Raw genomic sequence first — 27,301 nt, forward strand, 5'->3', positions numbered from 1 at the left:
AGAGATGAATTTTTTGTACAAGGGGGTGTTGTGCTGTTGTTGAACTGTAAATATATGTAAATATATTTTGTAGATGTTTATTGTCTTTTATACTTAGTCTACTTTTGTAAATGTACATTTCATTTTGCTTCCAAATTCTGACTAGTGTGATAAATTTCCTCGTTGGGGTCAAGTTCCAGATTGTTGGGTGGTGCAAACCTACACCCACAACAGTAATTCACAGAATCATAGAATGGCCTGGGAAGGAAGGGACCTCCAAAGGTCATTTAAGTCCAACCCCCTCCACAGTAAGCAGGGACATCCTCAACTAGATCCGGTTGCCCAGAACCTAAAATTGTCGTCCAATGCTGCCAAAGAATTTTAGCTATGATGACTAACCAAGGGAGATGGTATTAAAGTAAAAATTAAACTGCCATGTCAAAAGCACCTTTACAATAGCCTAGTGTAAAAAAGTGTCTTTTTAGCAGAAATATTACTTTTTCGTGAAAGGAGGAAGAAAGATCTCAAGACCTGTTACTAAAAGCCAAGGGCTTCTTGTTCACTGTTAACCTGTGAACAAAGACATCAAGCCACCTAAAGTAAGATTCCATGGTTTGAGTATTGTTGGGTTTGTGTGGGGTTGGTTTGTTGAAGGGTTTTTGTCTGCTTGAGTGGTGTTTTGTTTGTTTCACTTGGAGGTTTTTTTTGGTGTGTGTGGTTTTGTGTTATTATTTTTTGGTTGGTTTTGTTTTTCTTTGGTTTGGTTTTCTGGTTTTTTTTGGGTTTGGTTTGTTTGGTTTGTTTTGGTGTTTTTCTTCTTTAGTGTTGTGTTTGTTTTGCTGTGGTTGTTGTCTGTTTGGTTTGGTTTTCAGCAACCTTTACCTGCTTCATTTATTTCAGCTTCACTCACTTCTTCAGGCAGATGACGTTCACCCAGAACTACATTTGATGTCTCAATGGCCTTTTGAAGTTCTGTAGCTGATTCTTGTGAATCAAGTAATAGAACTAAAACCAAGAAGACAAATGTTAAAAGAAAACACCACTCTTATTTCCACTCTGTCTGTGCTGGGATTAGAGGTATACCAAAGCTTGTCTTGATGTACTAAACATGCAAAAAATGCTATCCAGAACATTCTAAAGCTACTAACGGTAAAGGGATTAACTGTTTGCAAGCATCAAAATCTGAGTAGTAACTAGATACAGTAAAATTAAATTACATTGATGAACACAGAGATTAATTTTTAACCATTTTGAGTTCAACAGACTTTCAGTAGAACACAGTAAAATCAGGTGATAAAACATCAAAACAGTAAAAATAAGGTAAGAAACTTTTACAAATATTCCATATAGTATTATCCCACTGATCAAAGTTTATTTTACCTTTAGCCAGCATGCCAGTATTTGCTTCTTCCTAACAAAAATAAAGATAAAAAAATATTTTTTGAATGTCAGGAAAAAAAAATAAATAAAATCTGGACAAACATTAAAAATTTGTCCAAAATCTAAGAAGAATTCTTCAAACATAGAACTAAGCAGTTCTTCATGTTCCAAGAATATGCACTTCTCTAAAACTCTCCTTGGGATGTCAAAATGTCCTCAAGATCCTGTAGCCTATAAACCCTCTCAAGTGACTAGGGTACCTAAATGCCACTCCACACAGAAATGAAATAATATTTTTGTACCTTCCTGTTTCTTTTATGTTGTACTTGGAGAAAAGAAAATGATGCAGCAGTAAGTAGATTACACTCCAATCCCATTTGTTCTTTTCAAACATTTATTGGAAATACTATTCTAATAAAATTACTTTAAAATAATTAAAAGAAACTGATTTCTCTTTTATAGATGAACACATGGTGCCCTATAGGCTCCTTTTGTAAAAAAAAAAAAAGAAAAAAAAAATCAAAACGTGCTCCAGCCACACATGCTCTACATCAAAAGACCTGAGCCAGTCAAAAGTAATACTCCCAAAGCTCACACAGCATAGAGTTTGAGTCCTCTGTCCAAACTGCTTCTCTATACAGAACTACTTCCCCTCAGCCTGTACCCCTTGCTGGTGTAGGCCCCTCCTTAACAGCCATTCACTGCACCTTCCTGAGGCTGAGGCTCCAAGCAGAGCTCATCATTTGTGCACTCCCATCCACAGTTTTTTATTCAAAGCAGGTGTGAGAAGGAATCCAGGTAAAGAGCTTAATCCTTTCAATGATTTATTACAGGAGAGTGTGTATCCTTAATGGAACTATATAATCCCAGGACCACTATATTATGAGGAGAGACTGAGGGAGCTGGGGCTCTTTAGCTTGGAGAGGAAGTGACCTCATTAATGTTTATAAATACGTAAAGGGTGAGTGCCAAGAGGATGGAGTGAGACTCTTCTCAGTTATGCCCACTGACAGGACAAGGTGCAATGGGTAGAAGTTTAGGCATGGGAATTTTTTCACTGAGGGTGACAGAACACTGGAACAGGCTGCCCAGGGGGGTTGTGGAGTCTCCCTCTCTGGAGATATTCAAAACTCACCCAGATGTGTTCCTGTGTGACCTGGTCTAGGTGATCCTGCTGTGGCAGGGGGGTTGGACTGGATGATCTTTAGAGGTCCCTTCCAGCCCCTAACATTGTGATATTCTTCTTCTTTTTTAGACAGTACATATCATACAAAAGTTTACTATATTTAAAGTATACGCTGCAGAGCTTTTGCAATTCATGCAAGTGATACAAACATTTGATAAGTTATACCTGTTCTTGAGGACTTAAATCAACAGTTTGATTCATCTGACTTCCCTCAGTTTTGGAGGCAGGATTAGAATCTGTTTCTTCTTCAAAATCTTCACTGTAGCTGCCTGAAGAGTAAAATAAACATCAGAGCAAATATTCCAGGGAGATGAAACAATAAGGGAAAGTAATTCCTTTTCTCCCATCTAAGAATCATTCCTTTTACAAAGGCAACAGAGACCAAGTGTGGTACTAAAACTACTAAACCACACATAGCATCTCTAAATTCAGATGAAGTTTGTCTCATGATCAGATATACTTTATCTCTGCATCCCCAAGGTGTACTTAAAATGACCCCTTTTATTGCATCGCTTGCTCTCCCTTAAGGGTGAAATGATGCAATTCTCCCCCACTAGACAAAGAACTCTCCATCCACCTTGACAACCCCAACAGATTTTAGGCTCAGAATCTTCAGTTCTGCTTCCTCAGACCTGATTTGGTGGCCCAAAACCCACTCTCAAAAAAGTGAGCATTACTTAAAACCGTAAGTGTGTCAGAAAAATCAATTTTACAATCAAGCCAAATGCTTTTCCTTCAGTTCCCTCGGTAGTTCCATAAGTTCTGGCACTCTGTTGCCTTACCTCTCTTGCTCAGCTTCCCTGGTTACAAGGCTTCAGTATCTGCATTACCTCTAACAATTAAATCTAGAAGCACTTCAAAACACTGGTTTATTATGTGCTCTTTCTGTATTTTGTCACCAACACAACTGCCACAGTCTTAACTCAAATGTAAAAACTACCCTCTGAAGGGTCACTACTTCAGCATTCTCTTTGGTTTTGGACCATGAGAAGTCTGATCAGCTGAGAGCAGCTTTCTCACACTGATTTAAGACATACAAAGTGCTTTTACTATTCCTGCCAACATATCTTCCACTATTTGGGAAGGAATAATAAATTGCACCAGTACAGGTTAGGAGGTGATCTGCTGGAGAGCAGCCCCCTGGAGAAGGACCTGGGAGTCCTGGTGGATAACAAGTTATTCATGGGAAAGCAAAGTGCCCTTGTGGCCAAGAAGGCCAAGGGGATCCTGGTGTGTCCAGCAGATCGAGAGAGGTTCTCCTCCCCTTCTACCTTGCCCTGGTGAGACCTCACCTGGAATACTGCATCCAGTTTTGGGCTCCCCAGTTCAAGAGGGACAGGGATCTACAAGCACAATTAAGGGACTGGAGCACTGCATTATGAAGAAAGGCTGAAAGACCTGGGGCTGTTTAGTCTGGAGAGGAAAAGACTGAGAATAAATAAACAAATAAATGTCTATAAATACATGAGGGCCAGGTGTCAAGAAGGAGGGGACAGGCTCTTCCCACCTGTGCCCTATGATAGGACAAGGGGCAATGGAAGTAAACTACAGCACAGGAAGTTCCACCTCAGCATGAGGAAGAACTTATTTACTGTAAGGGTCACAGAGCACTGGAACAGGCTGCCCAGAGAGGTTGTGGAATCTCCTGGTCTGGAGGCTTTCAAGACCCATCTGGATGTATTCCTGTGTGACCTGAGCTAGATTGTATGGTCCTGCTCTGGCTGGGAGGTTGGACTTGAAGATCTCCAGAGGTCCATTCCAACCCCTAACATCCTGTGATCCTGTGATTTCATTTGCCATTTCATTAAATTGCAGTTTGACAAAGACTAAATCAAACCATTCACAAGACAATTGAGTCATTCCAGGTATTCCATGAAAATGGTTTTCTAAAAGTCAAAAGTGTCAATTTTATCAAACTGACAGTAACTATTGGGTAATTTCAACCCTTTTGCTAGGAAAAAGGCTACAAATTTGTTTTAGCATTTCCCCTATAACTATCATGATCTGTTGTAGTCTACAGGGTAACCAAGCTTTCAAGGAGAAAAGATTTCCTGTGATTAAGGTTTACAGATACAGCCTCTTTAGGTTTAGGAAATTCAAGGCTGCCAACAGGACTTCAGACTCAGGAGTTCAGTTACATATACATATATATATAAAACTGAAAATACAATCTGTCAATTAAATTGGAGGAACACACTATCCTATGCTATTAATAAAAAGTGAAATAGAGACATAAGTGAAAGGTAAGATGAAAGGAATGTGACATGGAAATTTTTTTGGGGAAAAAAAAATAAATCAGGTAAGAGGAATACTGTAGATCAGAGAGACTAAACTCAGGCATGAAAAGATAGTACAGAAATACAGGTGACAGTGTTTGAGTTACTCCAGTGCCTTAAGATATACTTCAACCCCAGGGTCATTTTTCCTACATTTTTTGATTGATAGTTGGGTTTGGTTGGGTGGTTGTTGGTTTGGGGCTGTGTTTGCTTGCTTTTTCTTTTCTGTTTGTCTTTTAGGTCACAGTAGATTTAAAATCCACTTTAAAAAGATAGACACAAAAGTAAACCACTGAAGAAAATCACAGAATGTTAGGGGCTGGAAGGGACCTTGAAAGATCATCCAGTCCAACCCCCCTGCCAGAGCAGGATCACCTAGAGCAGATCACACAGGAACACATCCAGGTGGGTTTTGAGTATCTCCAGAGAGGGAGACTCCATGACCACCCTGGGCAGCACTGTTCCAGTGTCCTCTGTCTGAATAACCACTGCAGAGTCATAATGCAAAGGCAGCCTAAAGGAAGCCTGATGTAAGCTTTACTCACAACAGTCAAGGTGATAAGACAACAAGAAGTCCATTGGTGTATATATTACTCAGAACAACAAAGTTCAGTGAGGATGTTGGACTGCCTTGTGAATCTGAAACTCAGAGTCAAGTTTTTTGACCAAGGCAATACAGAGTATAGAAACAGCTACAAGACAGTACAGTTTTCTCCTTCCAGACCTTTAAAGGACATCCTACTGCAAACATCAAGGCCTTATGCTAACCTCTGACACCCTGCTATGACATTTTCTGAAGACCCTGCATTTGAACCGGAACACTAATCCACAGCTTTCATTTCTGTCCTCTTTAATGAGGTTCACACAATTTTTATTGCACACAGGAAAAAGAAAATCAGAAAGATTTAGAAAGATGATACTACCAGATTTTTCTTCATGTGCAGGTTCTCCTCCTCCTTTTTCAGTTTCTTCATTTCTGAGGAACAAAAATGAAATTTTTACTCTTTTCTTGGACAGCAAATAGGTATTATTTTTTCTTACTCCAAACTTTGATACCTCTTACAATTAAAATTACAAATCAGAATTTGTCAGTTGTATCAAATCATAGCTAAGAGAGGCAGACAAGTGTCAGCAATTATTAAAATATATATTTAAGGTTTTCAAACTGCCCATACTTAAAATTTGCAATCTAACCCTTAAAAACCACTCCCTCTCTGCATTCCCTCTAACATCTACCTTATCTTCTGGAAGAAATGTTTACTGTCAGGTGTGCTTCCTGTGCTGCCCTTCTCATTCTGCATTAACAAAAATGTATGATTGAGAGAGTCCAGTGCAGAGCCACAAGATTAATGGAATGGAACATCTTCCTTATGAGGAGAGACTGAGGGAGCTGGGGCTCTTTAGCTTGGAGAAGAGGAGACTGAAGGGTGACCTCATGTAAAGGGTGAGTGCTAAGAGGATGGAGCCAGGCTCTGCTCAGTGATGCCCAATGACAGGACAAGGGGCAATGGGTGGAAGTCGAGGCATAGGAGGTTCCACGGAAAGATGAGGAAAATATTTTTCACTGTGAGGGTGATGGAACACTGGAACAGGCTGCCCAGGGGAGTTGTGGAGTCTTCCTCTCTGGAGATATTCAAAACCCACCTGGATGTGTTCCTGTGTGATCTGGTCTAGGTGATCCTGCTCTGGCAGGGGGGTTGGATGGGATGATCTTTAGAGGTCCCTTCTAACCCCTAACATTCTGTGATACAAATCTCACCTTTCTTTGCACTTTTCCTGTAATATTAAAGTTTCCTCCTTAACCAAAACTCTCCAGAACTCTGCTCCTCACATTCTTTTCATACAGTAAGTTTCTTTTGCAGTCTGTATTGCCCCATCCTCTATTTCTCTATCTTGGAACCTATTTGTACGTAACTGATGGGTTGCCCCAGTCTATGAAAGCTTTGTATCTTTCCTCTAGACTCATTTGTAACATCACATCTAAGGGGACACAAAATATTTCCTTACTTACTTTCTTCCTATTAGTAGTCATTAACTCTTTATTTAGTTACTAAGGATTTTAAATTGACTTGTTACTATGGAGTTATGCACAAGACTGTGCAGCTATAGCCACTTATCACCAACTCATTTTCTTGTCTTACACCTTTATTAAGCTACTTTCTGTCCTTGTCTTAAAAAAAAAAAACCAAAACCAACAAAAACACCCAACAACCCAAACCACAACAAACAAAAATCTGACTGAAATCACACAGAGTCCTGGGGCTGTTTAGTCTTGAGAAGACTGAGAGGGGAGCTGATCAATGTCTATAATCATCTGAGGGGTGGGTGTCAAGTGGAGGGGGCCAGGCTCTTTTCAGTGGTGCACAGTAACAAGACAAGGAACAATGGATACAAACTTGAACATAGAAGGTTTCACCTCAACATGAGGAGAAACTTCTTTGCAGTGAGGGTGACAGAGCCCTGGAACAGGCTGCCCAGGGGGGTTGTGGAGTCTCTTTCTCTGGACACATTCAAAACCTGCCTGGATGTATTCTTGTGCTGACTACCCTGGGTGATCCTGCTTTGACAGGGGGTTGGGCTTGATCTCTGGAGGTCCCTTCCAACCCCTAATGTTCTATGATTCTATGATAGGATCTGGCCCACAAAAGTCTCAGTGGCCATACCCAAGTTACATGTGCCCACCAATATAACCCACAGCTTTTACTTCCTCTAAGTTACCGTATGAGTTGTGCTAGTACGGCAGAATCGTTGGCATCCAGCTCCTCATTTAATCTTGCATAATCAATAGTAGAGGAAGCTTCTTGTTCCAGCTTGGCAAAGAAGATCTCCTTTTCTTCTTCTTCTTCCAAGGTATCCAATCCAGCTCCCACAACACTTTGATTAGGCCCAGAAGCTAACACTGAATCTAAATTTCAAAACAAAGAATAAACTGTGTCTGTGCTGCATGTCCACATAGAACAGTCGTAACACTTATCACCTACTGACAGACTCATAAAATATTTATGGCACCAAATCACTGCAAACTTAGCACCACAACCCTTCAGTCCACCAGAGCATGCTGACAGAAGAATCCCAGCTTGCAATGAAACAAACTGCTTTAGATCTAGCTAACTTCATGCAACAGTTGTGCTCTTGGCTCTCACCATTTGTCTCCAGACTGTCTCTACTTAAGGAGACATCACCCTCATTACTTTTCTGAAGCAGCATCTTCTCCACATGCATATTGTCATCATTTTCTCCCAGTGCCTGTGAGGTGTTCTGTACCTTGACAAAACTTCTACTGGCTCCAAGCATTCCTAGGAAAAAAGTTGCAATGTTCATGACTATCATCTAAAAGCTATTTTAAAAGACACTTCAGTCTTTTAGTTACCTAACAGAACCACTAATTTTAGTCTTGTGTTACAACTGCAAAGATACACAGTCTCACAAATTACATTCATCTAACTTCTACTATGAGATATATAAATCTTCTTTAATTAGAGTTAATTAGGCTATCATATACACTATCTTCTTATCCTTCACATTTGCAAACAGACCCAAAGTTCAGCAAACACAACCACTGTAAAACCTGACTTACTCTAACATTACTCATGGAAAACAGTCACATACACAAACCCCATTCAGAAATTCATAGAATCATAGAATCAACCAGATTGGAAGAGACCTCCAAGATCATCCAGTCCAACCAATCACCCAGCCCTATCCAATCAGCTAGACCACAGCACCAAGTGCCTCATTCAGTCTTCTCTTGAACATCTCCAGGGTTGGTGACTCTACCACCTCCCTGGGCAGCACATTCCAATGGCCAATCTCTCTTTCTGGGAAGAACTTCCTCCTAATATCCAGCCTATAACTTCCCCTGGCACAACTTGAGACTGTGTCCTCTTGTTCTGGTGCTGGTTGCCTGGGAGAAGAGACCAACCCCCACCTGGCTACAACCTCCCTTCAGGTAGTTGTAGACAGCAATGAGGTCTCCCCCTGAGCCTCCTCTTCTCCAGGCTAAACACCCCCAGCTCCCTCAGTCATTCCTCATAGGGTTTGTGTTCCAGACCCCTCACCAGCTTTGTTGCCCTTCTCTGGACAGGTTCCAGTACCTCAACATCTCTCTTGAATTGAGGAGCCCAGAACTGGACACAGTACTCAAGGTGTGGCCTGACCAGTGCTGAGCACAGGGCAGAATAACCTCCCTTGTCCTGCTGGCCACACTATTCCTGATCCAGGCCAGGATGCCATTGGCTCTCCTGGCCACCCGGGCACACTGCTGGCTCATGTTCAGCTGCTGTCAACCAGCACCCCCAGGTCCCTCTCTGCCTGGCTTCTCTTCAGCCACTCTGTCCCCAGCCTGTAGTGCTGCATGGGGTTGTTGTGGCCAAAGTGTAGAACCCTGCACTTAGCCTTGTTAAACCTCATCCCATTGGCCTCTGCCTACCCATCCAGCCTGTCCAGGTCCCTCTGCAGTGCCCTCCTACCCCTCTAACAGATCAACACCTGCTCCCAGCTTGGTGTCATCTGTAAATTTACTGATGATGGACTCGATTCCCTTGTCCAGATCATCAATAAAGATATTGAACAGGATGGGGCCCAGCACTGATCCCTGGGGGACACCACTAGTGACTGGCCGCCAACTGGACGTGGCACCATTCACCACCACTCTCTTAACTTTTTTGTTGTTGCTCTCTCCATTTTGTTTGCTCTACTAACCCAGAGAAAGCACCACAGAGTTTTGAAAATAATACCCATTGGCCTAGAAGCTGTATTTCATTTGTTGCAAATTAAATGCTTTAAGGAAACAAACAAAAAAATAAATTGAATCTATGATTCACTTGTTGGAAACTAAATGCTTTAAGGAAAAAAAAAACCAGTAACCAAATTTTTTTAAAGGTCACTGATGAACACCTCATCCTTCAATTCTGTTTTTTCAAATATAACACATTGTTGCTTTTCTTGCTATAATTTCATTGTTGTGATGGTTCAACATCACCTTATCAACCTTGTCTGAATTCTGCTCTGAGACAGAGCAATGCCATATCTCCTTTCTTACAGAAAACTATGCCTCAAATATTGCATTACTAATTTAAAAAAGCAACACCAAGTCCCTTCAGCCCACCCCTAAAACACAGACATCTAATCCTAGATTCTTCAGGTCTCTTAGAAGAAGGGCTCAGAGAAAACCTGCTTAAGCATTTTACCTAATGGAATATGAAATGATTTAACAGTTCTCAAAGAAGGAAACAGAAACCACTTCCATTTTTTCAAACGTGAAAGTCCAGCTGGTAAAATAAACTCAGATTTCTTTGTTCTGTCTGGTCAAATAATGTTTAGACTGCAGCTGTACTCCTGTACTGAACTGATGAGGAGTGGTGAAGACAATGACAATTCATTTCCTGCAGGCAGGAGACTGCAGGAGACGAACACATCAATAACCTTTCAGATCAAGAACACTAAACCAGTCTTCCAAATGCTGATCAAGTGCTCCAGCTCTGGGCTGTTACTGTCATCTACACAGGTCCAGACAAGTCCCTTTTGAGAAAGGCCACACTTGCCTATATCATGACAACGGAGAATCCTCTCCCTTCAGTACTGAAAACGTACCCAGGGTGAGGAAAACAACTAAGAGTCTGAACACCTTTTCCTTTCCTATTGGGCAGCCCTTAGTGCATTCTGATTATAAACTTCTCTCTGTTAAGCAGCAGAGTAGGGTTGGTTTTTAATTTCAATCACAAAGTCCCCTTGCACATTTTATTGGGAGGCTAAGCGCATAAGATTCTATGTCCTGGAAATTACTTTCACATTCCTGTATCCAACTTCCACTCTATCCTTGAAATACAGCTCTGACAGAATTGCCTTGCATGCAAAAATATACATGCCAGACTACAAGTCAAGATCCAGATGTGCACAAAGTTAATGCCTAAATACAAACATTTTGCTTCTACTTTGAAGAATATAAAATGGAAAGCTCAAAGTGACAAAGAGAAATCAAGAAGGACAAATAGTCCCTTTCTGTGGTAGCTAAATGCACTAGTTTACCCAGATGGAACTCTGTTCTAGTTATCAAGACAGAAAACAGAAATTTATTATGCTGCAGAGTCACAAACTTTTTGCAGAGTTTTAGATTAGCCAAAATCTCATCAGATCTCCAACACTATTTTTTCACTGATTGTATGTTAGCAGAATCAAAGATAAACTGTCACTGCCCTCCTGGTAAGATCTGCATGAAAGGAGATGGGAATATCCTTCAGAAAACAGATAATTAGAACAAAATTCTATTAAAATTCTATTAAATTTTATTGAATTTTTTTATTGAAAAATCATCTGAAATTCAATAAATTTTGACAAACTTAGAATCACAGAATTGTTCTGGTTGGAAAAGACCTTTAAGATTGAGTCCAACCATCGGCCTAAGACCACCACAGACATTAAACCATGTCCCGACGTGCCATGTCCACATGTTTCCAGGAACAGTGACTCCACCACCTCCCTGGATGAGCTATTCCAGTGCCTGAAATTTTTCCTAATATCCAATCTAAACATCCCCTAGCACAATTTCAGGCCATTTCCTCTTGTTCTATCACCTTTGGGTTTTGTGACCCTTCCTTATCTGTCTGAATCTTGAGGGTTTCATAGGATTTATGCAAGCTATCTAATATTTTCTGGATTATTTTGCCAGTTCAAACCACACCAGAGGTTTAAAAAACCACTTCCCATTATAATGTGAAAAGCAAACACTGGTTCTGCAACTCAGCTACTCCCAATTCCTACGGCCCCAGATTACAGGGGATACTACCAATGCTAACGAATGTCTTTTTTTACCTGATCTACACAATCTGAATTCTGAGAAACCTACCAAATTTGCTAAAAATAATAACATGGAGTTCAAAGCCTTTTTTCACTGTGTTTTTTTGGTTGGTTGGGGTGGTTTGGGGGGGGGGGATACTTTGTTTTGTTGGGGGGGGTTGTTTGTTTTTGTTGTTGGGGGATTTTCTTGTTGGTTTTTTGTGTGGTTTTTTGATGTTTGAACAGTCCTGATTTCTGCTGGACTTTTTTCTTTTTTTTTTTATTTTTTTTTTTTTGGGTGGGGGTGGTGTAGGGGTGTATTTGTTACTTCTCATAATAACTTCTTGAAGCAGCAACTTTCTTGAACTCCCAAAGATTTTCCTACCCATACCTTCATGTGCAGTATTTTGTAAGGCTAACAACATACAGTATTTAAGGCCTGCCTTTTGAAATTAATTAAAATAAGAAGTTGAGCTGCACTTCTGCCAAGGGTTAGTGCTGGGCTGGCCACTAGACAAACGAGAGATGCTTTCTATTAACCATCACACTTGCAGAGAAAAGTTTAAAAACAAAAATAGAAAGGATCCAAACCTTCAGAGGAAGACAAACATCTATTTAAAAAGGTAACTTCTTTTCTCCTTAAATCTGACCAGAACTGTCAGAATGGAACCATTTAACCTTTTTAATATCATATAAAATACAGTAAGTTTATTACCCTCAGAATTGTCTTGACTGTCAGAAGTGAGGCTTCCTTCTTCTTTGTTTAAGTATGAATCTTTCTTGTCCTTATGAAATTTTTCAAGCATTTTGAATTTAGACAAAGCCTTGCTGTGAGATGCACTGGAAGATGGTTTAGGGGGAACTACTTTTAAGTGTACATAAACATTTATAAATGTTTATACATAAAGGACAGGGAATAAAGAGAAAATTAGAAAGTGAGAATTCAGGTTGACTCTTGTGAAAAAGTAATGCAGTTCATTTTCTTGCAGATTTGATTATCTATAGTTTTCTGGCTATAACTAAAAATTACATTCAAATACACTGTTCTAGAAGCTCAGTATACTACCTGAAAACAAAGAAAACTAGCAAAACTACTGCAACAATAGAAGTAGTTTTGTACTACAAGCATTGAAAGAAAGCATCTAGATCTGTCAAAGAAAAGCTGAGAAATACAGGTACATAAATATCACAGAATAGTAGGGGTTGGAAGGGACCTTCAGAGGTCAAGTCTAACTTCCCTGCCAAAGCAGGGCAGGTGGGCAGGTAGGGTTTGAAAATCTCCAGAGAAGGAGACTTCATAACCTTACTGGGCAGCCTGTTCCAGTGCTCTGTCACCCTTACCATGAAGAAGTGTCTCCTCGTGTTGAGGTGGAACCTCCTGTGTTCTAGCTTACACCCATTGTTCCTTCACTGGGCACCACCAAGAAAAGACTGGCACCTTCATCTTTAACACACCTCAGATATTTATAGACTATATAGATTAATAAAATCTCTTCTCAGCCTTCTCTCCTCAGGACTAAACAGCCCTAGAACTCTGAGAGAGATGTTCAAGTCCTGCAATCATCCTCGTAGCTCTCCATTGGACTCTCTTGAGCAGATCCCTGTCTCTCTTGAATTTTGAAACCCAAAACTGGATGCAGTATTCCAGGTGTGGCCTCACCAGGACAGAATAGAGGGGTAGGAGAACTTCCCTAGCCGTGCTGGACACAGTTTTCTTAATGCACCTCAGGATGCTGTTGGCTCTTTTGGCCACAAGGGCACGTTGCTGTCCCATGCAGAACTTGCTGTCCACTAGGACTCCAAGGTCTTTCTCCATAGGGCTGCTTTCCAGCAGGATGACTCCTAATCTGTACTGGTGCCTGGTGTTATTCCTTTCCAGATGCATGACTATGCACTTGTCCTTATTAAACTTCATGTTTACTTTCACAAACAGAATTACTGTTGTCTTTATCACTGTCTGCTCTAACACTTGTGGGAGCCTACCTAGCAGCAAATAAACCCAAATGTCTTTATTCACATTAGCAGAAGTTTTAAATAACAATACCTAAGTGAAACCTGTGCTCTCTCTCACCATACTTAAATGATGGCACTGGAACAGGACTAGGGGGAATGGAGCAAAACTAGAAGTGGGGAGATTCAGATTGGATGTTAGGAAGAAGTTCTTCCCCATGAGGGTGGTGAGACACTGGAATAGGTTGCCCTGCAAGGTGGTGGAAGCCTCATCCCTGGAAGTTTTTAAGGCCAGGCTGGATGTGGTTCTGGGCAACCTGATCTAGTTGGAAAGTGTCCCTGGCCATGGCAGGGGGGTTGAAACTAGATGATCCTTGAGGTCCCTTCCAACCCTGACAACTCTGTGTGATAGTCACATGACACACTATATACCTCAGGCTAGCCAGATGAATTGCATTAGACTTTTCTAATTCAGAAAAAGAACCCCTCTTATCTAGAGGTCTTTTGAATTTACTCTGACATATGAGAGAGCAAGAATAGCCTAGAGGATCAGGCCCAGGGGATTTGCTGTCTAGAAACAAGGTATATGTGACAAGAATCTAACACAACCTGGAAACATCCAAGATGACTAAAGGAAACTGCTGACTATGTGGCAGGTGCAGTGCCAAAAAAAGGAAATCCATTCTGGTCTGAAATTCGTTCTGATAAAATGCAAAGGTTCTTTATTCCCTCAACTGATGTCCGAGTCTGCTAGTGAGGCATCACTTCTCTAGATTTACATTCTCCCACATTTACTGGGAAACTAGAAGTCCTGCAGCATAACTCCCCTTGTAAATAATGCAAACACTTTTAAAACAGTAATTTGAAGTAACTAAGTAATTTGAAGGTCCCTCCTATTGCTAATATTTCAAATATGAAGCCTAATTTGAGAAACAGATTTGGGGTTAGTGTTTATTTCCCAGATCAAGATGCTTTGTAGCTATTCTATGCAAATGAAGTGTATGGAAAGAGGACATGATATACTCTCTAGAAAGTTAAAAGAGGGAAATATTCTATAAGCTACATAGCAGATCACCAACATGATCTAAAGCCCAGCTGCCAAGTATTTCTTTGTCGTAGCTCTCTAAAATATTATTTATCTGCCTGAATTTAACACCAAAGCCACATTTAAAACAGCTCATACAAGCTAATTGCTATTGCCATTGATAAAAGTATTTCACAGATCTTAATTATCATCTGGAGTACCTCTTAAGACAGCATAAAAAGTCTTTTCACATGAAAGGTTGAGTCTGAAGTTACATTGACTAAGGTAATTCTGCAGATTAAACAATTTAGTTTGTCATTACACCACCTGCACTGTTTCCAGTCCTGAGGCAGCACACAGAGCAGCCCACAGGAAGAGGGAAAAGAATCACTTCAGTGGAACACAGTTAGAACACTCATCTGACTGTAGCCTTTGACATTAAAAAGGTAGAATAAGGAATATTCCTATTTCTTGAGCATGAAATACAGGAGGTGTTCAGAGATTTTCTGTTCACTAAACATACTCATTTTTGTTCAGATTTTCAGAGTTATTTCCTCCCCTTCACTGGTTTACATTCAATCCTGCGTGTCTGCCATCACTGTAGGTAGTGATGTATGATCTACCAGCAACAGAGCAAAGTTCACACAGTTACTAGATTCCTCTGGAAATGACAAATGAAGTAAGTGGCAGCTTGCTCTCTGTGAAAACACTATGGTCTAATGGGCAATCTGTAAAGGACTTTCTATAGGAAATACACTAGCAATACAAGGCTAACATTGAATGTATAGAACAAAACATATTTCATCAAATACCAGACTGGGAATCTGAATGGGGACTCTTTTGGTTACTATTTTCCACTATTTCAGCATGGTTTTCCATCACTTTCTTCTCTTTTATTTTAACAAATCTGGTTTGAAAATCTTGAAAAGACATACAGCAAGAACAGAGAGGCAAGCAAGACAGGAGAGGAATACTTATTATCCAATTTCTTTTCATCATTTAAACCACAAAAGCAAGTAGAAAGGACATTAGCTAGAGGTAAGTCTTTAACCTGTCAGATCAGGAAGACAGCATCTTGAATCATAATTTCCACATTTTGCTTTAGAGCTGAACAACTAAGAGTTCAAACATGCCTAGAATAACAAGTTGGGTTATTTTAAAATGCACTTCGTACTTCTTAGTCAAATTAACAGACACAGTCTACACTGCTTCCATTAATCTACAAAACCAAGTGAGAACAAGCTATTATCTTTACCTATTTCTTGGCACTTCTATAACAAGATCCATTAGAAAAGGCAATTAGATAAATAAATGTAAAGCATATGGTCTTCCAGACATCTCTGCGTGCCATCAATAAAGCAGGTTCTAGAAACCAAAGTAACTCAAAATGAAAACCTCAAAGGGAAACAGTTTATCAGCTTGATGCATTATTAAAGCCAATTAGGCAGACTGTATTTTATTAGTGCCACAATATTTCTATACAGTGTCACCTAAACACATCACCTCATATGCCTGGAGCACCTATTTGTAATGCAGTGCCAAACTGTGGCTGAAGGCTTCATTTATACCTTTACATAAGTTTGATTCATGATGACAATACACTTCAAGAATAACAATTCTAGAGGCTGACAGCCTGTTAATAAAGTCCTGTCTGCAACCAGCTGGAAGGTTCAAGCCTAGAAGAATAAAAAAGATCTCTGCAAGATTTCCAAGCATGCCAACATCACAGTTTTCACAAATTAAAGTCAGGTTATTTCCATACCTGTTATTATCACAGCAACATTTTTTTCCCCCACAGGACAATTAATTAATAATCCTACAAAAATCTTCAAATCTAAATGATCTTCTCAGTCATCCCCTGCAGTACCTTATGTTGCAATGCTGTGCCTTCATCCATTATTAACAGATCTGAGCAGCACACTACACATTGTACACCTGCTGAAATATGTTAGATCTGGCAAAATTGTACTCGACAAAGTACTTGGAAGCATTCAAGACAGAGACACACACTTGGAAAAGGGAGCAGTTCTACAAGCCTGTCCACACTGAATTCCTTATAGTCACCTGACCTGTCACTTTAAAACACTTCAAGTACATCTACATGAACTAAAATCACAGTATGGTTTGCACTGTGCACAGCTGTGCAAATTCCCCTTCATGTGTGGGGTTCATCAGTCTCAGTTGTAGCCACACAGAAGTTATTTCCTTTTCCAGCTGCAGAGGAAAAGTCAGTTCATGCTGAAGGTGGCCAAGCTGGCCTCTGTGAATGGGTCTCTTTAAGTTAATTTCAACTAGGGCAGTTGCCCTACATGTGGATCAAGGCAATCCCAAGCACAAATATAGGCTGGGCGAGGAATGGCCATGAGCAGTCTTCAGGAGAAGGACTTGGGGGTGTCAGTGGATGAAAAACCCAACATGAGCTGCCAATGGTTGCTTGCAGCCCAGAAGGCTAACTGTATTCTGGGCTGTGTCAAGAGAAGTGTGACCAGCAGGAGAAGGGAAGTGATCCTCTCCCTCTACTCTGCTCTTGTGGGACCTCACCTGGAGCACTGTGAGTTCTGGTGCCTCCAGGACAAGAAGGACATCAAATTGCTGGAGCAGGTCCTGAGGAGGGTCACAAAGATGATTACAGGTCTGGAGCACCTCTCCTCTGGGGACACACTATGAGAGTTGGGTCTGCTCACACTGGAGACGAAGAAGGTTCCAGTTGGGTGTCTCAGAGTGAAGATGAAGAAGGTTTCATGAAGACCTTATAAAGGCCTTCCAATACGTGAAGGCGGCCAACAAGAAAGCTGGGAAGGGACTTTTGACAAGGGCTTGTAGTGATAGGACAAGAGGGAATGAATTGAAACTTGAAAAAGGTAGATTTAGACTGGATATTAGGAAGAAATTCTTCACAGTAAGAGTGGTGAGACACTGGAACAGGTTGCCCAGAGGATGCCCCCTCCCTGGAGGTGTTCAAGGCCAAGTTGGATGAGGCCTTGAGCAACCTGCTGTATTGGAAGGTGTCCCTGCCCATGGCAGGGGTGTTTGAACTAGATGATCTTTAAGGTCCCTTCCAACCCAAACCATTCTGAGAATCTACAAACTAGACTTTAGTTGGCAGAATGGCATTCACCACAGTACAGACTGCTTCTGTGTTACAGTTCCTCATCTATCATGGTCTATGTTAATACAACTGCTACCATTTGCAAGTGTCCAGTGTGACAAATATTTCTGTTTCCTTATGGGATGATACAAACAGGAGCTCTGCTTCATGCCACAGAGCTATATTCTTGACAAGATAGAACATGGAAAGCCTTCTAGCAAAAATCAAAGGTATCTCTGCTTGGCAATGTTTAAGCACAAGGTGGAATGTGGCTTACTGCATATGCCCCACAAGAGCAGAATTCAATGCAGAGAGAGGCAAACAGAGGTGTAGATGTAATAAAACTAATAATTTGGCTGGCAAAAACGTGCTCAGGCAACAATTCAGTGCACAGATCTAGAATGTTTTCCCCACATTCTTGTATTCTCATTTTTATTATGTCCAACTGCCAAGACACGTTGAAACTTTGATTCAAAAAGCACTGTATACTTTCAACTCCCTCCAAAAACATCCAGCCCCTCATCAAGTGTATGATGCTAGGTTCTTTTGCAAGTAAATGGATTCCATGCTGTCAAGACACATTCCAAAGGTCTTCTTGTTAATGGAAAACTCTTTCTTGAAAGGAAAAACCTTAAAAAGTGTAGCAGAACTCTTTTTAATTTTTTTTATTTTATATGTCAGTGAACTGCAGATCAAGCAAGTTTCAGTTCTAATAGATTAGAACAATAGATCTTCTAGTTAAAGTTCACAGCTGGTAAGATATTCTTAACATAACAAATAAATAGTGGAATTGGTTTGGATGGGAACAAATTCATAGAATCACAGCATGGTTTGGTTTGGAAGGGACCTCTAAAGTTCATCCAGTCCAACCCCCTCTGCATTAAACAGGGACATCCTCAACTGGAACAGGTTGCCCAGACCCCTGTCAAGCTCACCTTGAATATCTCCAGGGATGGGCCCTCAACCACCTCCCTAGACAACCCATTCCAGTGTTCCACCACCCTCATGGTAAAGAACTTGTTCCTAACATTCATACTAAATCTACTCCTCTCTAGTTTGAAACCATTGCCCCTTGTCCTATAACTACAGCCTTTTGTAAACAGGCTCTCTCCATCCTCCTTGTAGGCCCCCTTCAGGTACTGGAAGGTCACTATTAGGTCTCCTCAGAGCCTCCTCTTCTCCAGGATGAAGAACTGCTGCTGCCTCAGCCCGTCCTCATAGCAGAGGTGCTCCAAACCCCTGATCATTTTTGTGGCCCTCCTCTGGACCCACTCCATCAGGTCCATGTCCTTCCTATATTGAGGGCTCCAGACCTGGATGCAGTACTCCAGGTGAGGTCTCACCAGAGCAGAGTAAAGTAGCAGAATCACCTCTCTGGATCTGCTGGCAATGCATCTTTTGATGCAGCCCAGGATGTGATTGGCCTTGACATAATCTCATTATTTTTTTCTGATTCTGCTTTGCAATGAACTTAAACCACAAGCACTGTTCTCTAAAGCTTGTAATCACCCTGCCTTTTAAATACTTATTCCGCTGTTTTGTTTTTGGTTTGTTGGTTTGTTTGTTTGTTTTGGTTTAAGCAGCATGAGAAGCATGAAAGTTCTTTATGTTTTGCCTCAAGCATCTCAGAAAAACCATGGAAGCACACTGAACTTCTAAAGTCATCTGAAATTTTTCTTTGATAGTATGTAGAAACACGAGGTCATGATTCTCACTTTGCCCAGCAAGAAACACTCTCATCCTTCTATTTTTTGAAAAGCTGTAAGAAATCATAACCTCTCATAACTACCTGATAGGAATGCTCTCATACCTACCTATCTGTGTTTTACAGCCACATCTTCAAAGGCCAGAAACAAGCAGTCCAGACAAAACTTACTGGGTGTTGGCACAAAGGCTAAGATTTGACTCCTAACTATGACAACACTGACAGGACAGAGCTGTGCTTAAAATTGGAGACTACCAGCACTATCTTAACTCTGTTGTATGGGAAAAAAAAATATTTCTAGAACTTTCTGTTAGGCTCCAGCTTTAAAAATCATGAAAATAAGAAGCCACTGATCACTACATCGATTTCCATCCTGTGGAAACTACCTAACTCACAGGGTTTACTACCTAATAAGAAAACAACAAAGAAATGGAAAACTAGAGGTGGAAAGCTGGCAAACAATAATATATTTTCTTCCAGAACTATGTGATCAAGTTAATATTGAGCTAGCACTTTGACTCCATTTCAAAGCCCTTTTCCCTTTAAGCCATGGTTCTTAGCAAGGAATTAGCTGCTGTTGAAAGATGTTTCTCTGTGCTTCCCCAACCAATATTAGAATTGTAATTAGCAGAATACATACAAATTGGGCTTTTTTTCTCACCATTTTTGAAAACAGAAATCTGTAAGAAGCCAGTACAGGATACAGGTTGGAGTTCATCTTACATTTCAGAATTATCTTGTAATTTATAATGTGTTTACTGTTTACAAATTTTAATAATCAGAAAGCTACAGAAAAAAAGAAAGAAAGAAAACAGTCACAGCAGCAAGCTTGCTTACAGCTTGAATATGATCCCTTTAAAAAAAAAAAAAACAATTAAGATTTTATACTTGCATGTTAATGTTCCACGGCACTCAAGTGAAACCAACTTAACCTGCAATGAAGCCTCTAAGAAGAACTATCCTGACCCCCTGTGGCCAAGGAATTGCAAAACCACATTATTTACCACCGTCATTTGAATCCTCCTCAGATATCCACCATGGCACTGAATCCTTTTTCTTTGCTTCCTTTTTCCTGGGCTGTCCCAGTGTCTCAAGAATGCTGGATTTTTTCTTTGAATTTCCAAGTGAATCATCTGAAAGAGACTGAGTCAAATGCATATAACATTAGAGACAGCTTTTATATTTTCCCATTGTTAAACTGTCTTTCAGCCGTTCAGTTCCGGACTTCTGAGTTCAGATGCCTCTCTTTACCCCACACCGGCTGCCTTTTTTGCATATGAATTACAAAACTGAGTAAGAAACAATAATTATATTCATAAACTATATGATAATAAACCCAGCATTTGGGTATGTTTGAAAGTTAAATTGCTTCATAGAGTATATGTTTGAATGAACAGCGTCATCAGCTTTCTCTATTAGTTATAACACAGAAGAACAAAAATCCTGATGATATCCCTGAAGATAATGAAGTAGAGAAGAAACAGTTTTGCCTTGGCTTTGCTTTCTGCACAAATATTATTGATATTCTAAAAATAGACCTTCACAAGAAACATTCTAGCTCCCAGAAAATCAGATTTCAGAAAATAATTTTATGCTTTGTGTTCATAGAAGTTAGGAGAAATGCAGAACCATTCCTACTCAACTCTGTGATTTAAGCTTTCATACATCTTATTAATTCTTGCTGCTTCTAACTGATGGCTTAAATCAATGGAGAAAAGAAGTCTGTCAGTATGAACACCCCATGAACTAAAAACTAATCTCTGCTTGTTTCCTTATATAAAGCTCTTTGTGGCTTACAGAAGGCTAAAAGCCACAATTAGCTATCCAGACATTGAAAAAAGCAAACACTCATTAAGCTAGTGCACTGCAACCTTTTGTGCTACCTATTCTTTCTGCTTAAACTCAGTAAATGTAGGGTTAAAAAGGAGTGGCATACATTTTATTCTCATCTGATTTTTTAGCCATACTTGTTGAAACCAAATTGTCCTAAAGCATCTCAAAGAACAGAGTGAATGGAGTTAGCATAAACCATAAAGCATGAGAAACAAAGAATTCACAGATTAAATGCGACATGTGGGAAAATTTCAAAAGCTTCCTTTTTGTAGCACACAAAACCAAGAAAATGCAATAGTAAAAACAGGATACTAGAGGCAACAAGACTGTAGGGACTTAATATGTAAAACATAAGAGGATGCTTTAATAAAACAAGCCTGTGCAGCCTGCTGTCCAATTCCGACTGCATAAAAAGCACGACCATAAATCCTACCTTTGCTACATATCTAACACTTGAATTTGCATGGGCCTAACATGAACATACATAAATCAAACACTAATTACCCCATTTAAGAAATAAACATCAAGAAAATAATATTCTTATTAATATATCTGACCAATATAGTCTTTAAAGCTCACAGTTTCACTTGAGAAAACTGAATGTCTATCATACTGTCTCAGAAAGAAAATTTAAGTGCTCTGAGGCTTGCACTGTAATAAAATGCACTTTAATAAATTATAAAACTGTTAGACAACAGAAGGTATTGCAATTTCTTTGAGCTAGCTCTATGACACAGAACAAATGTCCTATAAATAACAACTTCCTTACACTAGTCACAAGTACCAGTGCCATTGTCCCCAAAGGTTGGACTGCCTCCTGCTAGCTAGAAGTACTGACAGGTGCTTGATGCAAGCTCTGCTATCACTTGATAGTTGTTTTATGACTCATAGTATCCTCTACTCTGCAAGCAGAACTTCAAATGATGCTTGTACTCCTTAGAGTACTGTAACTAAAGAAACTGAAACTCCCACAGGTTGTTCTCAAGTTCTGGAAACTTTCTATGTCGAGCCATCTTGTCAACTGCAGACAGTAAAGTTGCAGCAGCTGGGAAAGAGATGTAGACACAAAAAATATTTGTGTATTTTTCCTCAAGCTGTTTGTTGCCTCAATGATGAAACTTACAGATTTTTGTTATTTTTAAGTTCTCTTGAAAATGAATAAACAAATTCACTAACCCGTTGGATCAGTAATGGGTTTTCAGTAACAGTTAAGGGGCACAGATTTTTTTCCTTCTCTATAAAACAGTCTGTCAGCACTTCAAGAACACTGACACACAAAAAACCCCAGTGTTGGTTGTTTTATCTCAACTTAAAAGGTAAAAGAGTTGGTTTTAAGGACAGGGACAACTACATGGCACAGAATCAGCTCACCATTTCCTACACACCTGAAGGAACTTCAGCAAGTACACAGGTTATACAGGCTTGGACCTAAACCACTGACTTTCATGACCAGTTGTCCTAATTATTTCATGAAACGAGGCTTTTTCAATAAAACAAGTAGCCTATGTTTAGCCTCTACCTGGGGCTAAACTATAGCAAAGAATCACAGAATCATAGAATGTTAGGGATTAGAAGGGACCTCTAGAGGGACTGTCTAGTGCAACTCCCCTGACAAAGCAGGATCACTTAGGGCAGGTCACACAGGAACACATCCAGATGGGTTTTGAAAAGCTCCAGAGAAGGAGACTCCACAACCTCTCTGGGCAGCCTGTTCCAGTACTCCATCACCTTCACCATAAAGAAGTTGCTCCTCATGTTGAGGTGGAACTTCTTGTGTTCTAGCTTATACCCACTTCTCCCGGTGCTATCACTGGGCACCACTGAAAAGAGACTGTCACCTTCATCCTGACATTCACCCTTCAGCTATGTATAGATATTAATAAGATCCCCTTCCCAGCCTTCTCTTCTCAAGACTAAACAGCCTCAGTTCTCTCAATCTTTTTTCACAGGAGAAGGGGAATCAGGAAAAGGAGAGAAAACCCATGGGTTAAAATGAAACAGCAAACTGAATACCAATATAAAGTACACAGTTATACACAGGCAGGCAGTCCTGAGGAGCAGGAAGAAGAGTAGAGTCAAGAGGATACAGAGCAAGAACAGTTGCCCTAAGCAAACCTTCCCCTTTAGACTGAGCTTGATGTTTATAAGATAGGATACACCAAGGAGCCAACTCAAGTCAGCTGCCCTGGCACACTCAAAATGACTGGCCTGTGATTCTGTCTCAGCAAAACCAGGACATAAGTCTACTCCAAGCTGTATTTCAGTGCAAAATAATATTTTAATACATTCGATTTTAATAACAATTAAAAACATTCTTCAGACATGGTTTAATGTGTAGTGTTACTCTTCCAGCTTCTATTCTACAGATTTTCTAACAAAGATGGTATAGCCTTCCCTTCTGAAGGTCTTTCTTCTCAGCTGTCCATGAATATCAAGTAGAACAAAAGTCAGCCTAGAAGACTAGAAGCAGACAATGGCTTTTTCCTAACTCTGCTTTGCTTGAAGCCTCATAAAAAAAGCCATTAATTGAAGCACTGTGAATTAGAAAGAGCTCCTCAGGTTGCATGTCCCAAGGCAACTTCACAGCCAACGCTGAAAACCTAGAGCTATACCAATATGACAGATGATGCTTAAGGGAAATTAAAGTGACAATAGAGGAAGCATGCTGAAGCAAGATACTGGTGGTGAGGAGTGGAAGGATCAGAGGCACATAGACAATAGAGGAGGAAGGGAAGAACCATGGATGATGACAGGCCAGTCTGGCAAGGGGTTGGGAATAAGCTGAACCAGGCAGACCTACCCTACATGCAGTAATTGTTATCACACGTTTGTGTTTCCTCCTGTATAATGACAAAAGTCTTGAAAATCCTTTTCACTGACAGATTTTAAATACCAGCGCGTATGCCAAAAGGCTTTAGTTTAATCCTCATCATCCTGCATCATCCAATTGTGTACACAGACTTTCTTTTCACTTTATATGTTTTAATTGCAAACATGCCATGGGAAACAGTATGTGTAAATGAAAAAGGAAAAAAACAACAACAACAACAAAAAAAAATCATTCTGCTCCATTTCTTCTCTGAAAGATTTGCTTAAACAATATTAAATCTTCTTCAAACTGAGAAACAGTTTTTGCTCTTTACTCCACATCATTAAAATCTCAACACAAACATCACCAGCACAACAGTTTCAAACAATAGAGCATACCAGTTTCTCATCCTTTTAACATTAAAAGGCTGCACACTTTTTACAACAAAACAAAAGCAAAGGGACATAACAGAAAATTCATGCATATACAGTAGCAGAGAGTAGGTAATGTTGTTATTTGGGTCTGTATCAAAGAGCCACAGAATGTTAGGGGTTGGAAAGTGCCTTGAAAGATCATCCAGTCCAACCCCCTGCCAGAGCAGGATCACCTAGAAAAGATGACATAGGAATGCATCCAGGCAGGTTTTGAGTATCTCCAAAGAAGCAGACTCCACAACCTCTCTGGGCAGCATGTTCCTGTGTTTTCTCACCCTCACAGTGGAAAAGTTTTTCCTAATGTTCATGTGGAACCTTCTACGCTCCAGCTTGCACCCACTGCCCCTTGTCCTGTCATTGGACATCACTGAGCAGAGCCTGGCTCCATCCTCTTGGCACTCACCATTTACATCTTTATAAACATGAATGAGGTCACCTCTCAGTCTCCTCCTCTCCAAGCTAAAGAGACTCAGCTCCTCAACCTTTCCTCGTAAGGGAGATGTTCCACCCTCCTCAGCATCTTTGTGGCTCTGCACTGGACTCTTTCAAGCAGTTCCCTGAGGTCCTTCATGAACTGAGGGGCTCAGAACTGGACACAATATTCCAGATGCAGTCTCACCAGGGCAGAGTAGGTGGGGAGGAGAACCTCTCTCAACCTACTAACCACACCCCCCTTCTAATACACTTCTAATACCTAGCTGGCAAAACATCAAAAAAAAAAAAAAAGGCATATTTTTAATGCCTGGATTTGCAGTATATTTAAGAAAGCTTAAACACTTTACACTTTTAATTGTTTTTTATCCTTTCAAACTAAGACATGAGTTGCTAAAAGCTGCATTTCCTGGCACATGCTAAATACCACTTAGAATAATTCAATACAGCTATTCGGATTTTTTTCTAACTTGAGCAATTTCAGTGTGGGCAATAGCTGAGGAGTAAGAAGAGCATGTCAAATGAGGAACAAAATAGTAGAAGAAATCATATGCAGAGTTTTGACAGATGTGCAAAATAAATCAAAGAATACACCCCTTTTGTTTTCCCAAGAGCAACTTCCTTTGTAACAATAGTAAGTAAAGAAGTTCTGACAGAAATGCAGAGCCTAATTTTCTATTTTTACTAAAAACAATTTAAATGAATTCAAGAAAGTTAACTTAATTGCACAATGAAATTAAAGGCCAGAATCTACCTTTAAGTTATTTCTTCTACCTTTAAGTTATTTATTTGTGAATCTTAATTGTCAGATGGCATTTTACTTTTCTATTCTTTCAATTTATTATTGCTCAGTGAAGTTTTATTTATATCTGTAAAAACACTCACAAGTTTCATGGTCAAGGCAGATTTACAAACCTACCTGGGAAAACAAAAATCTTGAAAAAGAAGCCTCTGGTTACTACAGATCTTTATTATCCAGCAGAAAATGCCATTTTTATAGAATCTGGCATCTACATTTTTCACAATTAAATTCTAGCACCATCAAAACAATTCCAAGAATATTCTCTGCCATCATTAGCTACACTTAAAGCCTTATATATGTGATATTTATATCCTAGTGTTACCATACTGAGTGTTTGATAGACCAGAGGGGAAATTCTGAAATTAGAGGCCTATATGCAATTAAAAAAAAAAAAAAAAAAAAAAGAGGTAAGGGGATTTTGACCACATCCAATAATTGTTAAGTCATAACCCACAGACTTGCATGACTTTGCCAGTACTCAAAATCATCAAGCATCCCGGGGAATAAAAGGAATCAAATTAAAATCTTCTGATCACTACAACATACTTCTTTTTATTAGGATTAACATAAGAATTTTGAAACAGAATTCAGTGAAATCAGGTATTGCACACAAAAAAAAAGTAAGAAAATTCTTAATATGTAGCTTGAGCCTACATAGAAAAGTTTTTTATCTTGCTTTCAATTATGTATCAGTTTTGAACTTCTGCTACTACACAAGGTACCCAGCTAAACAAAAATCAAGCAAGGGCTCTTTGTGAAGATACAACCTAGCAGTGCCAAAGTATTTAACCACAAAACTGTTCTCTCAACTTCAACACAGCTAAAATAGTATGAATTAAGTTTAGCAATCAACTTAAGACCTTGCAAAGACCGATACACAGGACAGCCATGTGAATGATGTCATAAAAGCACAGCTGCATGTTGCATTTCATACTCCATTTTCCCCTTGTACTTTAATAGAGAAAAGGGACGTGACCTTGCTCTGAGACATACCTCTTTCAGAAACTCTTCAAACTGCTCATCTAATTCTTCTTTTGAAATTCCATGAGCCATAATCTTCGAGTGAATGTTACCTTCCAAACAACTGAGCTGAAAAACTAAGATAAAAAAAAAAAAGAAGTTAAATAAAAGCTTCTGAAATTACAGGTCGCCTAGTGATTCGCTGCTTTCATAGTCAGCTAGAAGCAAAAGTATTTACTGAACACAACAATCAATGCAAACATCCCTGAATTACCCAAATTCCTTATAATCAAAACACTTATTTCCAGAACAGTAATTTCAGTATTTAAACTTTGAGGGATAAATACAATTATTTTCATCATCTTTACATATTTCTTCACAAGGCAGCTCTCTTAGCTACCCACAATTAAGCATTTTGTCAATGATCAAACAAGAATCCACTGCAGTAATACTGACCATCTATTTTAAGGGCTTTCAATTAATTTCTATATTTTTCTTCCAAAACTGGAGATCTCTGACATTTTAAGATTCATTTCATCATTTTTGCTGTGCTTGGGACTCAGTGAACAATAAATACATGGAAATCTTTGAAGATTAGAGGAAGACATTTGATTTTAACTGCCCTGACACACAAAGCAAATGGCACTTGCCCTCCTCCCATTCCCAAAA

The 27,301-nt window shown here is 39.7% G+C and overlaps 1 protein-coding gene across 1 annotated transcript in view; it reads right to left on the reverse strand.

Annotated features, from left to right (window-relative positions):
- CEP162 (centrosomal protein 162) overlaps positions 1–26,725 on the reverse strand; it is a 61,905-nt gene extending 35,180 nt beyond the window's left edge. The window contains exons 1-10 of the mRNA XM_054398300.1: positions 26,666–26,725; positions 20,367–20,505; positions 15,382–15,489; positions 12,311–12,460; positions 7,965–8,117; positions 7,540–7,726; positions 5,745–5,797; positions 2,711–2,814; positions 1,360–1,390; positions 862–984 (exon numbers count right to left, since the gene is read on the reverse strand). Of these exons, the coding sequence (XP_054254275.1) occupies positions 862–984; positions 1,360–1,390; positions 2,711–2,814; positions 5,745–5,797; positions 7,540–7,726; positions 7,965–8,117; positions 12,311–12,460; positions 15,382–15,489; positions 20,367–20,505; positions 26,666–26,725 (1,108 nt within the window). The remainder of the gene's footprint in view (positions 1–861; positions 985–1,359; positions 1,391–2,710; positions 2,815–5,744; positions 5,798–7,539; positions 7,727–7,964; positions 8,118–12,310; positions 12,461–15,381; positions 15,490–20,366; positions 20,506–26,665) is intronic.
- Between the last annotated feature and the right edge of the window lie 576 nt (positions 26,726–27,301).

The sequence above is a fragment of the Indicator indicator genome, chromosome 2 (assembly GCF_027791375.1).
Source record: "Indicator indicator isolate 239-I01 chromosome 2, UM_Iind_1.1, whole genome shotgun sequence".
NCBI lineage: Eukaryota > Metazoa > Chordata > Aves > Piciformes > Indicatoridae > Indicator > Indicator indicator.